The sequence below is a fragment of the Drosophila nasuta genome, chromosome 2L (assembly GCF_023558535.2).
Source record: "Drosophila nasuta strain 15112-1781.00 chromosome 2L, ASM2355853v1, whole genome shotgun sequence".
NCBI lineage: Eukaryota > Metazoa > Arthropoda > Insecta > Diptera > Drosophilidae > Drosophila > Drosophila nasuta.
In genome coordinates this window covers 12,279,367-12,294,880 of record NC_083455.1, presented here as the reverse complement: position 1 = coordinate 12,294,880, position 15,514 = coordinate 12,279,367, and the positions used below count along the sequence as shown (strand labels likewise).

Sequence of the window (15,514 nt, the reverse complement as noted above, 5' to 3'; positions counted from 1 at the left end):
GGGTATTTGCTATTCTTTCCCTTCGTCGCATTCAGCTTGTTACTTGTATAAATGCTGTCATGCTGTGTGCCCTGGCATTTGAATGCATGAAATTGTTTTTGTCGCGTTTTGGCATCCTGCGAAGAAGGATACTGTTTGGAAATACTGTTTGAATACGCGCATTTCCCTTCATCGTCTTGCCGCGGGCAAAGAGCGTCCTGTCAAAAGGGCAAACGTTTAATTTTTTCTATCTGTTGTTTTTCTTTTTCTTGTTCGATGGAATTTGTTTTTTCTTCTCTTTACTTTTTTGCTTGGCCGCACTGTTGGCATCGCGATAGCGCCACAGTATGAAAAACCTTAGGAGGTAACGTCTGCAACTCAAATATCGGCCAATGCGTCAAGGAATGCCGCCTTCAGATAGCAACAACAACAACATCAACAGCAATACATACATAAATGCACGCCATTCGCATATTAATTTAATTTGGACTCTCGACTGGCGACTGTCGATAGACTTGGGCACAGTTTGTTTCGGTCACAGACAAAAGTCTTTGCATGCAGAATGCGTTTGCTTACAGCGAAAAACTAAAACTAAACAACCAACTGTGTTTTTCTTTCGCTTCATTTTTATTTTTCCACTGCATTCGGTATGCATTGCAAATGCCCTCTCACATGTGTTTCGTCTACTAAATCGTTGTGGATTTGATCAGCTAACTGCGAAATCAGGGCAAACTATTTGTACTTTTGTGGCATATGCAAATTGTGAAAGTTTAACTGTTGATTGATTCGACAGAGTGCAGCCAATCAGTGCCTTTGATTTGTAGTCCAAGCAACTAAAAAAAAAAAAAACTAAATAGTTTCACATAATCAAAGTGATTTATGTAAATCCTGTTCGCATGAAGGAATATTAAATGCAATAAAGTTATTTACATGAATGGAAATCTTTGTTTTGACTGATTTATTGATTGTCTAAATTATCTATGCAATGTCAAAATGAAATGAGCTGGGAGGTCATTAATACTACTCAGCTTAGTTATCATCATTTTATTGCGTTATTTTGTGTCATACCTTATATTTTCAGCTAAATGCGTACACGAAGTTTTTTTTTTAGCAATCAAGGATAAAACTTGCTGTCATATTTAGATTACTCTACAATTTTCATTAGAAATCTTCAAAGCAATTAATTTCTCATCAAAGCTTTTTCACAGATAATTTTGTTATTCATAATAAAAATTTGAGAAATTTTGTGTTATTTGTGAAGGGAACTGCATCTACATTTCAAGTCTAACAACTAAGAGAGCCACAGTTGATTGTGCTCAGGTGTGAGATATCCGCAACCCATTTGGATTAAAAGTAAAATAGTTTGATATTCACTTTAAAATATAACAAATTAATATATATCTCAAAAGTACTAAAAATATACCAAAGACTATTTTAGGTATATTGATATAATACTACATTTAAAATATACCATAGAGGACAAAATATACTAGATTGTCAGCCAAAGCAACTTAAACTCCTAGTAGGTAGGTTTTTTTGCCCATACATAAGTATTTTTTTTTTTTAAACTTTCAAATTTTCAGGAATCGTAAAGAAATACAAACCACCAAAGACTTTTTTTTAACAAATTAAAAATCTTTATTTATAATTCTTCACGATTTTCTAATTTCTATACGAGACCAGTGTAGTTTATTTCTACACAATAATAAAATGTCACAAAATATTATATTGATTGCAATCATAAAGTATCATAATAAGTGTACATTATTTTGATGTGTAGTTGCCATTTAAAGTTATATATAGAGTTGCTACTCTGCAAATTATTTTATAAGTGACACCAAATCTGCAAGCAGCGCCACATTTGCTGACGACATATTTGCAACAGGTGTAGACGCCACATGCGAGTCTAACAAATGCATTAGCTTGGGGAAGCAGAGCACGCTTGGCTATAAATACAACTACATAGCTGGGAGAAGAGATTGGAGCAAGTGCTGCTAGCAGCAGTTAAATAGATGACAAACTTACAGTCACAACAAACGCTCACACACATACACACACTCATATTATATAGACACAAGCGAAAGAGTCAATGTTCTTCAATGGCTCCATTAGCCAATGTTGCCCAAGCCGCAACATTGCGACACAAAACACTTGAACGAACAGCAAACAGAACAACACAACACAGCAAAAAGTCAGAAAAGAGCCAAAAGCAACGTCAACCACTTTTTTGTTTGAGTTATTTTACGAGTTTTATTGGCTTTTATTGGCAACGAGATTTGAATTTTTCAAAACGACACTCGCATTGCCGCTGCAGATGTCACATCCAGTTGCTCCTGCTCCAGAGTTTTCCCATTCTGCGGATATTCTAATCGTTCTGCTCGGTTGTATCCTGCCGCGTAGTTAGTCATTTTTTATGGCTTTTGCTGGTGCCCAGTATCGCATTATTTGCTGCCGCCTGCCTGCAGGTCTAACAGGTGTTGTCCTTCTGTCCATACATGGTTTCATTTTTTTCTGATTTTGGCCACATAACTTATGCGCTGATTGCACTTTTATGGTCAAACTTTAGCGCATTTATAGACAACACGATAACAGACAAAACTGCTAATTAACTTTGCCATTTAACGTTTAAGCTTCTGCGCTAACTAGCTAACAATCAAAGAGTTGACAACAAAAAAATACTTATGGGATCAACCCACACAGCCAGCTGCCATTCAAAGTGTGTCGCATAATGGCAGCCGCAGACAGACAACTTGCTAATTTTCATGCGCCATTTAAGGGGTGACATCTCGCCAGGATAAGCCGCCGCCCACTTGACAGTTTTTACAAGTTCGTGCTACCCTGTAGTTAAGTGACAAAAGGGTATTCTTTACTTTACAATATTTTATCATATTATTAAACAAGTTTACTGCTATTTGTATGACAGCTTAATCTAGTTGTATTAAACAAAGAAAAATAGAAGAAAGAAGAGCCAATCTGATTTTATTTTGTAGCCTACTTCTAGGCCTATTTCGAATAAAACTTTAAGTCAACTTCTTTTGTATATATCTGCATTTATCAATTACTAAAGAGGAATAATTTAAGAGATGAATATATTCTTCGTTTTCCTTTAAAGTATCTATAAGTCGAGCCCACCCAAGCCTGCAACCGTTGTTTTCCCTCTGTTTTTTTGTCTGTCGCATCACGAATTCACTTGACAACTCTTTTATTTTATTTGATTTTTTTCAGTGCTCGTCTTAGTTTTTTTGTTACTCCGTTTGACAATGCGGCACGTTGGACTACTTAAAATTCAGTGACTGACATAAACATCCTTAAGCAAGCCAGTCAACAATGCCAAATGCGCTTTAACGATATGTCAGAGATTAGAGCGCTTACAAAGAAAGCTAAAAAGCAATTAATTTACAACATTTTGGAGTTGGCAAAGGCTGAAGAAAGATTCTTGGCTGCAATTTTGTTTTAAAATACATATCGAAGATAAAATAAATATATTAAATTAAATTGTTCTTAAATCTCATTTCGATTTCATTCCTCAATCTAACATTTTAGTTGCACACCAAATAGCGAAATGTTGGCGAATATGTTTTGCAATCCCACGAAATGAACTCATTTTGCGCTTTTTGTCAGCAAATGCAATAATAACCACAACAAAATATTATAAAAATGAGCACTGCATGGAAATACTCATGCATATATCGTATAATAAAGGCAGCCAGCGGCGTCCGCAACAAAGCAAACAATAATTTCCTCCATATATAAAAATAAGAGCGCGTCGTCTAAGCCAACTGAAGAGGGGCGCCAACGCTGGTAGAGTCAAGTATGTGTGTGTGTGGGAGATTTCAAGGCAGTAACGGATGTACAAATTGCAAAACATAATTCAAATTGTTTCGACTTTTTTGACAATGACTGCGCCAGTGCCACTTTCAGTGCTTTTATCTTGCCATCCGAGCTGTGTGGTTGGAGTGTATGGAAGACTAAAGGCTGGCGCCTTTCTACTTTGCAGTATTTTTGTGGCTACTCGCATGGAGTATAAGCTGCAGAGTGGCAGTTGCAATTGAAATGTTGGTTTCACTTTAAAGCTAGTTTATTAACGCGGCTTGCGTATGAGTCACATTAATTAGCTGAAACTGCCAGAAAGTGCGCTTAAAAAGCAATTAAATGTGATTAGCATAAGTTGCCAAACATGCTGCATGCTTTTAGGCGCTGCTTCGCAAAACCCATTGCATACTTTCAGGCAGCGCCATCGAATAGCATTTTTGGCTGCAGCTTCAACTAAACCATTTGACTTAATTAGTTGGCCAGCGTTCGCGACGCCTCCCCTCTCACCTCCCACAAGAACCCTTGCCTGCCTTTCCCGTCAACCGCCCACAATGCGGAGGCGGGGTGCCAAAAACTATGAATTTATTTGACACTTGAATAAATGCGGTTTTTGCGGCGACAACGAAAAATGTCAGCCCATATTTTTCGTATTTTTCGCATGGCGGCAGCAGCCTGATTTCAATTCCAAAACCATCGACAGGGTGTCGACACACACACACACACACACACACACATACATACACTGAGGTTAGCCGTTTGCTCTTATTGATATATAACCCATGTCTTGTCGTCGACGACGTCGACGTTGCATGTTTTCAGCATGTTCGAAGCTCACAGCGCCGCGTCGCCCATTTCCGTTTCCTGATTTTCTTAGGCGGGGGAGTGTGTGTGCTTAGCCTTTTTATAAAATACCATTTTGGCTGTCTAATTTATGAATGCGAGCGCTAAGTATGCACTCATGCCAGTAATTGTGATATGTGTAAGTGCATTTGGCTGGCAAAGACAACTAACAACTAACAACGATCCACGGAACAAGGACAGAGCCATGATGTCATTTGGGCAAAAATTACGTTTACAATTTAGCTGGAATTTAAGACCATGATGTTGAGACTTATGATGGGAATATTTATTTTTATATCCGCTACCCATAGGATAGAATGGTATTATAATATTAAGCCGGTAGGAAATATATGTAACAAGCAGAAGGAGAAATCTCCGACCCCATAAACTATATATATTCTTGATCAGCGTCAACAACCGAGTCTATCTGTCCGTCTGTCTGTCTGTGTGCAAGCTTTATTTCCTTGTTTATATTGCAATAGCCTGGCGGGTTATAGGTTTTACCGCAAACATTAGTTGTTTATTAAATTCATTCGTTATCAATGCGTCGTTGCACATATTTGCAAAGCGTCAAAGGTTAATTGCATGTTTTTTATTTTCAATTAACGACACGACAGCCTAACGTGAAAGCCGCAATATTCATGTAAGACAAGGTTTATTAAAAAGGTAAAACCTTGTAGTTCAATTTACCTAAATAAGACATATTTCCCTGTGCCCGTGCGTATTTTTTTCATATATCACTAAAAAGTTTTTATTTTTAAATGAACTCGAACAAAAATATTGTATTACGGTATATATTATATTATTTGAAACGTTACATACGTACAAATAACAAAAATCGGCCTACTTTAAGGCAGTTGCCCTAGGTTTGCCGTGCGGTTACCGAAAACTATACTGGCAAAAAAAAAATCATATTAAAACACTTTCGACGTTGCGTGCCAAATTATATGTGTATATACTTGGACCGCTATTAAATGAGAACTTTACTTGACCGGCAGTTGAGTGCGCTTTCAGTTAGGTGTTAAGCAATGATGAAATATGTGTCACCTCGCAATTTACAGATTTGCACAATTTGCAAAATGATTTAAGTTACATATCTGAGTTGCACGTACGTACCCAAAGTTATTAATGGAACTGAAAGGAAATTCAAAGAAAAACAAACTACAAACGGCCTTGTCAAAGGCATAAGCCAAACACCGAAGATCCATTTAAATATATAATTTATAATTCAATAATTTGCATGCCGACTCAACTACTCTGCCAGACAATAAACAAATCAAATAACTCACAAAAAAAAATATACTGCCATTTCATGCCGGTATGTAGAAAATGGGAAACATTGCAAAGGTTATCCACATTTTCCATTATCGAATTGAGCAGTTCGAACACCTCCGATTTGGCTTACGAGTGCTTAATGAAATCGTTAATATTCCAAGCAAGAACGATACGTATTCAATTGAGTGCAGCTCGAAATATCGCACTTCAATTTCACCAAGTTCCCAGAGGCCAGCGCAGTCCAATGTCGACCGTCGCTTGAGACAGAACGTTTTCTTATCACTTGTCTACAAAATGTCGTGCGCTTTATCAACATTCGTTAGCATTATCGGTTTATATGCGATCATTAGTTTTTTGTACGAGCAATTGCGTACACCTTTCAAACTACTGAAAGTGCGAGTCATCGATAATCAAAAGAAAAGATTAAGTTTAAAAGAACGTTTCGGTTCATGGGCTGCAGTTACCGGCAGCAGCGATGGCATTGGCAAGGAATACGCCAAGGAATTGGCGCGAAATGGAATCAATATAGTTCTGATTGCCAGGAACGAAGAGAAGCTCAAGGCAGTTGCTAAGGAGATTTGTAAGTTACATAAGTGAATTTATCTTTGCTTCACTAACAACTAAATACTTTAACAGCCTTAGAATCGAAAGTGGAGACAAAAATTATTGTAGCGGACTTTACAAAGGGTGCATCGGTATACGAACACATCGAACGCGAGCTGACTGATGTTCCCGTATCCATACTTGGTAAGTACTTTGCCATAAAGTCCACTTTTGAAGCTGTAACTCATTTGTTTTTCCTTTACCATCAGTTAACAACGTCGGCATGGGTTTGCCCGGAGGATTACTTAAGTGCACCAAGGAGCAGACGCAACAAATCATTGATACAAATGTGGTCGCTGTGTCAGAACTCTCTCGGTACTTTTTTTTTATCGCATGCGTGCCGACAAGATCAAAGGTGCCATTGTCAATGTTAGCTCTGGAACAGAGCTTCAACCCTTTGCCGTACGGTGCTCTCTATGCCGCCTCCAAAGCCTACAATCGCAGTTTTACCATCGCCTTGCGATGCGAGGCAGCTCCATTTGGTATTCATGTCCAGCTGTTGTCACCCAACTTTGTGGTGACCAAGATCAACAACTATTCGAAGCGAATTATGCAAGGCGGACTTTTCATACCCTCGGCAGAGACTTATGCCCGCAGTGCAGTTGCCCAGCTGAGAGATGGCGTGGATGAAACTCCTGGCTACATTTGGCATCACGTACAAAATGCGCTTACACTGATGTTCCCTTGGAGGATGCGACTGTTTGCTGCACAACTAATCTTCAGGAAAATATCCAATAAGCTTTGAACAAAAGTGTAGCATACTTAGCGGCTGCCGCTTAAATAAACGTATTAATGTCATATGCCATCATTATTCGTTTACTGTCGCTGATGAGTTTGTTACTTTGAAGCCGTTTTAACTTGCGATTAACTGGCGCAGTACATTTTTGGGTGTCGCGCTAGGTGGATCATCGCTTAGATTTTATATAACGCATACAAAATGCTGAGTGTACTTTGCATATTCTCTATTCTCTCTCTTTTCATATTCTCTATTGGTGGTTTATGCTTGATCGTTGGCTTTTTATTTAGACAACTGCGAACACCTTTGAGAATACTGAAAATACAACTGTGTTATAATAGGAATCCAAAATACAGTCTAAAGGAGCGTTTTGGTTCATGGGCGGCAGTTACCGGCAGCAGCGATGGCATTGGCAAGGAATATGCCAAGGAATTGGCGCGACATGGAATCAATGTAGTTCTAATTGCGAGGAACGAAGAGAAACTCAAGGCCGTTGCCAATGAGATCAGTATGTATTTTGACCTTTTATTTGACTTCAGTGCAATCATCTTTTGTCATCATGCAGGTCAGGAGTCCAAAGTCGAGACGAAGATTGTCGTGGCCGACTTTACACAGGGTCAAGAAGTGTACGAACACATTGAACGTGAATTGGCCGACACACCAATAGCCATTTTTGGTAAGAGATTGAGAAATTCCTTTTCAATTGCAGCTTATTCACTTTCTGTGCTTCTCTCTCCCAGTTAACAACGTGGGCATGAGTTTGCAAGGTGCGATTTATGCACACACCAAAGAAGATGTCCAGAAATTGATTGACACTAACATTGTGGCTGTCTCACAACTTTCGCGCTACTTTTTCAAGCGGTTGCAAGATTCTCACATTAAGGGAGCCATTGTTAATCTGGGCCCTGTGATGGAGCATCAACCATTTGGAACTATGTATGCTGCCTCCAAAGCTTACATTCGCAGCTTTACCCTGGCATTAGGCCACGAGGCAGCTCGATACGGGATTCATGTGCAGCTTCTCTCGCCCGGCTTTGTGGTGACCAACATGAAAAAATTTTCCACTCGCCTTATGAGAGGAAGTCTGTTCGTCCCAACTGCGGATATGTATGCCCGCAGTGCTGTTGCTCAGTTAAAGGCTTGTGTTGTTGAAACTTCGGGATACGACTGGCATCAGGTTCTGTATACAGGCTTAATGCACTTGCCATGCAGATTACGTCTGCTTAACATCCGACTAGTATGTAAAAATGTTTCTAGAAAACAATTGGAATAGAAGCACAGCATACTTTTGGGGGTAGTAAAATATATTGTTTAAATGATTGTTGTCTTGGCTAAACGCAATCTCAACCGCTAATGCCTAAGGTGTCGGCAACATGTTGAAGACGTTTTTAAAAGTTTTCTTTAAGAAACTTAATTTATTATATTAAGTCACAGCGTTAATGTTGCTAAGGTTATATAAGTTTTATTTTAAACGAACTCAAAATATATTGTATGACGGAAAATATTAGAGAATTTATTTATGTTCATATATTTTAAATTTAGATTGACAATTTGCATTGCATGAAATAATAAAATCGGACGAGTTTATGACAGTTGCCCTATGTTTTGTTATGTTACAGTGATTAGGCGTATTGACGGTTGGTAAAACTGTATAGCTGCGATCAAAAGTTCCAGTTATATAGACTTCAAAATTAAGTTTCGAAGACCTTACAACAAGCTGAGAAAGTGGCGTGGTCACTCTAGCCCTGTAACAAATTCACCCATAGAACAAAGGTTACGAATTGAAAACTAATTCAAGTACTATAATTATACCCCTACCCTTAGGGTAAAAGGGTATTATAACTGCCACCAGGAAATGTATGTAACAGGTAGAAGGAGGCATCTCCGATCAATCAATAGCCGAGACGATCTAGCCATGTCTGTCTGTCTGTCTGTCTGTCCGTATGAACACCTAGATCTCAGAGACTATAAGAGATAGAGCTATATTTTTTTTTCGACAGCATTTGTTTTTGTTGTTATTTGCAGATCAAGTTTTTTTTCAACATTTTGCCACGCCCACTTCCGCAAATCAATTATAACAAGAGTAATATTAAAAGTAGACGAATTTTAGTATATGCAATAATAACAATGGTCTTTGCAATTCCTGAAAATTTGATTGCGATCAGATAAAAATTGTGGAAGTTATTAAATAAATACTTTTGTATGGGCAAAAACACTTACTTATTAGGGGTCTTAGGTGCTTTGGCCGACAATCTGGTATATTGTGCCGTCTATGGTATATTTTGAATGTGGTACTATATAGATATAACAAATATACCGTTTGGTATATTTTTAGTATATTTGTATTTTGGTATATTTTGAAAAAATACTGCAATATTTTGCTTTTATTCAAAATGGGTAGCGGGTATCTCACAGTCGAGCACACTCGACTGTAACTTTCTTACTTGTTAGAAATAAAAATTGTGGATCTTATTAAAGAAATACTTTTGTATGGGCAAAAACACCTGCTATGTATGTATTGTATGTATGCGTATACGTATACACATGCTCGCCTATATTAGTATCTGTATGCATAGAGGGTTCATAAGCAATGCGATAGCTCTGGTGGTAGAGTGCAAGCACAGCATGTTGTGGTGCTCGGTCGGTGGTGCTCGAGTTCAAATCCCGATCGAGAATACATGCGTATTTCTTTTTAATATTTTGAGATTATTACAGCAATGTTTTGCTTTTTCTCAAAATGGGTAACGGGTATCCCACAGTCGAGCACACTCGACTGTAGCTTTCTTACTTGTTTTTATTAGGAATAGAAATTTTGCTGCAGTACGTTTTTAATGTACAGCGAAAGAGTTAACGATAGAAAAACTAAGCGGGAACTTCACAACATAAATAAGAAAGCAAAGAAGGAATACACTTAACCCTCATATCCTTGGATAATAGAATATTTTAAAAAAGATAGCTTTTTTTTTTACGAAATAAGTATAGTTTGTCCATAGTAGCAAAAGCCGATTTGATGTCAGCAATCTCAACGACTGTCGCTTAAATATGCAAATACATTGTGTAGTATCGCATAGTATGTACTTTTTGCAAGCTCAGCAAATTTGAAATCTGAGAGATAATAATCGTCTTGCAATCGTCTTGTCTTGATTATTGTAGACATAGTACTTCGTTGAGCGTCAAACTCCCTAGAACATTGTTATCAATTAAATTTCACTTATGTAGTATAAAACATGCTGAGTGCTTTCTCAACATTTGTTACGCTTATCGGTCTCTACGCGCTCATTTGCTTTCTATATGAACAATTGCGAACACCTTTACGACTGCTGAAAGTACGACTGTTTGATGATCCATGTAACAGTTTGAGTCTAAAGGACCGCTTTGGCGATTGGGCTGCAGTTACTGGCAGCAGCGATGGCATTGGCAAGGAATATGCCAAGGAATTGGCGCGACATGGAATCAATGTAGTTCTGATCGCCAGGAACGAAGATAAACTCAAGACTGTTGCTAAGGAGATTTGTAAGTTACATAAGTGAATTTATCAGTTTCACTAACAACTAAATACTTTTGCAGCCGTAGAATCGAAGGTGGAGACAAAAATTATTGAGGCGGACTTTACAAAGGGTGCATCGGTATACGAACACATCGAACGCGAGCTGACTGATGTTCCCGTATCCATACTTGGTAAGTACTTTGACATAAAGTTCACTTTTTAGCTGCAATTCATTTGTTTTTTCTTTTCCATCAGTTAATAACGTAGGCATGGGTTTTCTCGGAGGATTACTTAAGTGCACCAAGGAGCAGACGCAACAAATCATTGATACAAATGTGGTGGCTGTGTCAGAACTCTCTCGGTACTTTTTTTATCGCATGCGTGCCGACAAGATCAAAGGTGCCATTGTCAATGTTAGCTCTGGAACAGAGCTTCAACCCTTGCCGTACGGTGCTCTCTATGCCGCCTCCAAAGCCTACAATCGCAGTTTTACCATCGCGTTGAGATGCGAGGCAGCTCCATTTGGTATTCATGTCCAGCTGTTGTCACCCAACTTTGTGGTGACCAAGATCAACAACTATTCGAAGCGCATTATGCAAGGCGGACTTTTCATACCCTCGGCAGAGACTTATGCCCGCAGTGCAGTTGCCCAGTTGAGAGATGGCGTGGATGAAACTCCTGGCTACATTTGGCATCACGTTCAAAATGCTGTTACACTGATTTTCCCTTGGAGGGTGCGTCGGATTGTTACACAACTATTCTTCAGGAAAATATCCAATAATCCAATTTGAACAAACGTGTAGCATACTTAGCGGCTGTCGCTTAAATAAACGTATTAATTTCACATGCCATCATCATTTGTTTACTGTCGCTGATGAGTTTGTTACTTTGAAGCCGTTTTAACTTGCGATTAACTGGCGCAGTACATTTTTGGGAGTCGCTGTAGCCGGAGCATCGCTTAGATTTAATACAACGCATACAAAATGCTGAGTGCACTTTGCATATTCTATATTGGTTTATGTTTGATCGTTGGCTTTTTATTTAGACAACTGCGAATACCTTTAAAAATATTGAAAGTACAACTGTGTAAAAATAGGAATTCAAAATACAGTCTAAAGGAGCGTTTTGGTTCATGGGCGGCAGTTACCGGCAGTAGCGATGGCATTGGCAAGGAATATGCCAAGGAATTGGCGCGACATGGAATCAATGTAGTTCTAATTGCGAGGAACGAAGAGAAACTCAAGGCCGTTGCCAATGAGATCAGTATGTATCTTGACCTTTTATTTGACTTCAGTGCAATAATATTTTATCATCGTGCAGGTCAGGAGTCCAAAGTCGAGACGAAGATTGTCGTGGCCGACTTTACACAGGGTCAAGAAGTGTACGAACACATTGAACGTGAATTGGCCGACACACCAATAGCCATTTTTGGTAAGAGATTGAGAAATTCCTTTTCAATTGTAGCTTATTCACTTTCTGTGCTTCTCTCTCCCAGTTAACAACGTGGGCATGAGTTTGCAAGGTGCGATTTATGCACACACCAAAGAAGATGTCCAGAAATTGATTGACACTAACATTGTGGCTGTCTCACAACTTTCACGCTACTTTTTCAAGCGGTTACAAGATTCTCACATTAAGGGAGCCATTGTTAATCTGGGTTCTGTGATGGAACATCAACCAGCACCATTTGGAGCTATGTATGCTGCATCCAAAGCTTACATTCGCAGCTTTACCCTGGCATTAGGCGACGAGGCAGCTAGATACGGGATTCATGTGCAGCTTCTCTCGCCCGGCTTTGTGGTGACCAACATGAACAACTTTTCCACTCGCTTTATGAGAGGAAGTCTGTTCGTCCCAACTGCGGATATGTATGCCCGCAGTGCTGTTGCTCAGTTAAAGGCTTGTGTTGTTGAAACTTCGGGATACGTCTGGCATCAGGTTCTGTATGCAGGCTTAATGCTCTTGCCATGGAGATTACGTCTGCTTAGCATCCGATTAGTATGTAAAAATGTTTCTGACAAACAATTGGAATAGAAGCACAGCATACTTTTGGGGGTAGTAAAATATAGATTGTTTAAATGGTTGTTGTCTTGGCTAAACGCAGTCTCAACCGCTAATGCCTAAGGTGTCGGCAACATGTTGAAGACGTTTTTAAAAGTTTTCTTGAAGAAACTTAATTTATTCTATTAAGTCACAGCGTTAATGTTGCTAAGGTTATATAAGTTTTATTTTTAACGAACTCAAAACCTATTCTATGACGGCAAATATTAAAGAATTTATTTATGTTCATATATTTTAAATGTAGATTGACAATTTACATTGCATGTAATAATAAAATCGGACGAGTATAGGATGTCCTATGCCCTATGTTTTGTTATAAATATTACAGTGATTAGGCGTATTGTCGGTTGGTAAAACTGTATAGCTGCGGTCAAAATCTATTATAAAAGTTTCAATTGTATAGACTTCGAAATTAAGTTTCGTAGACCTTACAACAAGCTGAGAAAGTGCCGTGGTCACTCTAGCCCTGCAACAAATTGACCCATAGAACAAAGGTTACGAATTGAAAACTAATTCAAGTACTATAATTATACCCGCTACCCTTAGGGTAGAAGGGTATTATAACTGCCAGCAGGAAATGTATGTAACAGATAGAACGAGGCATCTCCGACCCTATAAAGTATATATATTCTTGATCAGCGTCTACAGCCGAGACGATCTAGCCATGTCCGTCTGTCCGTCCGTCAGTATGAAACACTGGATCTCAGAGACTGTAAGAGATAGAGCTATAATTTTTTTTCGACAGTATTTGTTATGTTTGCACGCAGATCAAGTTTGTTTCAAATTTTTGCCACGCCTACTTCCGCTCCCGCAAATCAATATTAACAAGAGTAATACAATAATAACAATGGTATTTGCGATTCCTGAAAATTTAGTTGCGATCAGATAAAAATTATTTAAGTTATTAAAGAAATAGTTTTGTATGGGCTAAAACGCCTGTATGCATAGAGGGTTCATAAGCAATGCGATAGCTCTGGTGGTAGAGTGCAAGCACAGCATGTTGTGGTGCTCGGTCGGTGGTGCTCGAGTTCAAATCCCGATCGAGAATACATGCATATTTCTTTTTAATATTTTGAGATTATTACAGCAATATTTTGCTTTTATTCAAAATGGGTAGCGGGTATCTCACAGTCGAGCACACTCGACTGTAGCTTTCTTACTTGTTTTCATTTTCCTGCAGTACGTTCTTCATGTACAGCGAAAGAGTTAACGATAGAAAAACTAAGCGGGAACTTCACAACATAAATAAGAAAGCAAAGAGGGAATACACTTAATCCTCATATCCTTGTATAATAGAATATTTAAAAAAAAAAAATATAGTTTTTTTTTACGAAATAAGTATAGTTTGTCTATAGTAGCAAAAACCAATTTGAATGCAATTTTAGCAATATCAACGCCTGTCACTTAAATATGCAAATACATTGTGTAGTATAGCATAGTATGTTTTTTTGCAAGCTCAATTATTTTTGACTTTGCTCTGCAAATTTGGAATCTGAGAGATAATGAGTTTGATACTTTGCAATCGTCTTGTGTTGATATTTGTAGACATAGTACTTTGTTGAGCGTCGAGCTACCTAGAACATTGTTATCAACTAAATTTCACATATGTGGTAAAAAAAACATGCTGAGTGCTTTCTCAACATTTGTTACGCTTATCGGTCTCTACGCATTCATTTGCTTTCTATATGAACAATTGCGAACACCTTTACGACTACTAAAAGTACGACTGTTTGACGATCGATGTGAGTGTTTGAGTCTAAAAGAACGTTTTGGGGATTGGGCTGCAGTTACTGGCAGCAGCGATGGCATTGGCAAGGAATATGCCAAGGAATTGGCGCGACATGGAATCAATGTAGTTCTGATTGCCAGGAACGAAGAGAAACTCAAGGCCGTTGCCAATGAGATCAGTATGTGTCTTAATCATTAATCTGTTGATTATTTGTGTAAATTCTCATTTAATCATTATAGCTGAGGAGTCTAAAGTAGAATCGAAGATTATCTTGGCTGATTTCACACAGGGAGCCGAAGTTTACGAACATATAGAACGTGAATTGGCTGACATACCAATAGCCATATTTGGTAAGAGATTATAGATCTTTTCACCGTTGATCCCTATTTACCTTTCCTATCTTTCTTCTAGTTAACAATGTGGGCATAGGCTTTCCCGGTGCCCTTTGCTCACTCACCAAAGAACATGTTCAGCAATTGATTGACACTAACATTGTGGCTGTCTCGCAACTTTCGCGCTACTTTTTCAAGCGGCTGCGAGATTCTCAAATGAAGGGCGCAATCGTTAATGTCGGTTCAGTCACGGAAAATCAACCAGCGCCATTTGGAGCTATGTATGCTGCCTCCAAAGCTTACATTCGCAGCTTAACCATCGCCTTGAGATGCGAGGCAGCTCCATTCGGCATTCATGTGCAACTTCTCTCGCCCGGCTTTGTGGTGACCAAAATCAACAACTATTCAACGCGCATTATGAAAGGAAATCTGTTCGCACTCTCAGCGGAAGTTTATGCTCGCAGTGCTGTTGCTCAGCTGCGGGCTGGTGTTGATGAGACGCCGGGATATCTCTGGCATCATGTTCAGTACGCAGCTTTTATGCTCTTGCCTTGGAGATTGCGCGTTGTTGTGAGTCAACTAATACTGAAACGGATTACTGATAAGCAATTAGAATAAATGCACAGCATACTTTTCGGCCCTTATTAAAATGTAGATTC

The 15,514-nt window shown here is 38.7% G+C and overlaps 4 protein-coding genes and 1 pseudogene across 4 annotated transcripts; all 5 read left to right on the top strand.

Annotated features, from left to right (window-relative positions):
* The first annotated feature begins 6,122 nt into the window (after positions 1-6,122).
* On the top strand, positions 6,123-7,327 carry LOC132798323 (hydroxysteroid dehydrogenase-like protein 1; annotated as a pseudogene).
* Positions 7,328-7,359: 32 nt separating this feature from the next.
* On the top strand, positions 7,360-8,741 carry LOC132798324 (hydroxysteroid dehydrogenase-like protein 1). The gene is made up of 3 exons (XM_060810138.1): positions 7,360-7,754; positions 7,812-7,922; positions 7,987-8,741. Exons 1-3 carry the CDS (start codon positions 7,448-7,450, stop codon positions 8,517-8,519), a joined length of 951 nt encoding a protein of 316 aa, XP_060666121.1. The 5' UTR covers positions 7,360-7,447; the 3' UTR covers positions 8,520-8,741.
* A 1,712-nt stretch (positions 8,742-10,453) lies between these two features.
* Positions 10,454-11,543, top strand: LOC132798325 (hydroxysteroid dehydrogenase-like protein 1). The gene is made up of 3 exons (XM_060810139.1): positions 10,454-10,759; positions 10,814-10,924; positions 10,989-11,543. The coding sequence occupies exons 1-3, from the start codon at positions 10,474-10,476 to the stop codon at positions 11,522-11,524; spliced, it is 933 nt and encodes a 310-aa protein (XP_060666122.1). The 5' UTR covers positions 10,454-10,473; the 3' UTR covers positions 11,525-11,543.
* Positions 11,544-11,716: 173 nt separating this feature from the next.
* LOC132786110 (hydroxysteroid dehydrogenase-like protein 1) lies at positions 11,717-12,990 on the top strand. Its single transcript, XM_060792536.1, has 3 exons — positions 11,717-11,996; positions 12,054-12,164; positions 12,229-12,990. Exons 1-3 carry the CDS (start codon positions 11,717-11,719, stop codon positions 12,765-12,767), a joined length of 930 nt encoding a protein of 309 aa, XP_060648519.1. The 3' UTR covers positions 12,768-12,990.
* A 1,354-nt stretch (positions 12,991-14,344) lies between these two features.
* On the top strand, positions 14,345-15,514 carry LOC132798141 (hydroxysteroid dehydrogenase-like protein 1). Its single transcript, XM_060809879.1, has 3 exons — positions 14,345-14,701; positions 14,763-14,873; positions 14,935-15,514. Exons 1-3 carry the CDS (start codon positions 14,416-14,418, stop codon positions 15,471-15,473), a joined length of 936 nt encoding a protein of 311 aa, XP_060665862.1. The 5' UTR covers positions 14,345-14,415; the 3' UTR covers positions 15,474-15,514.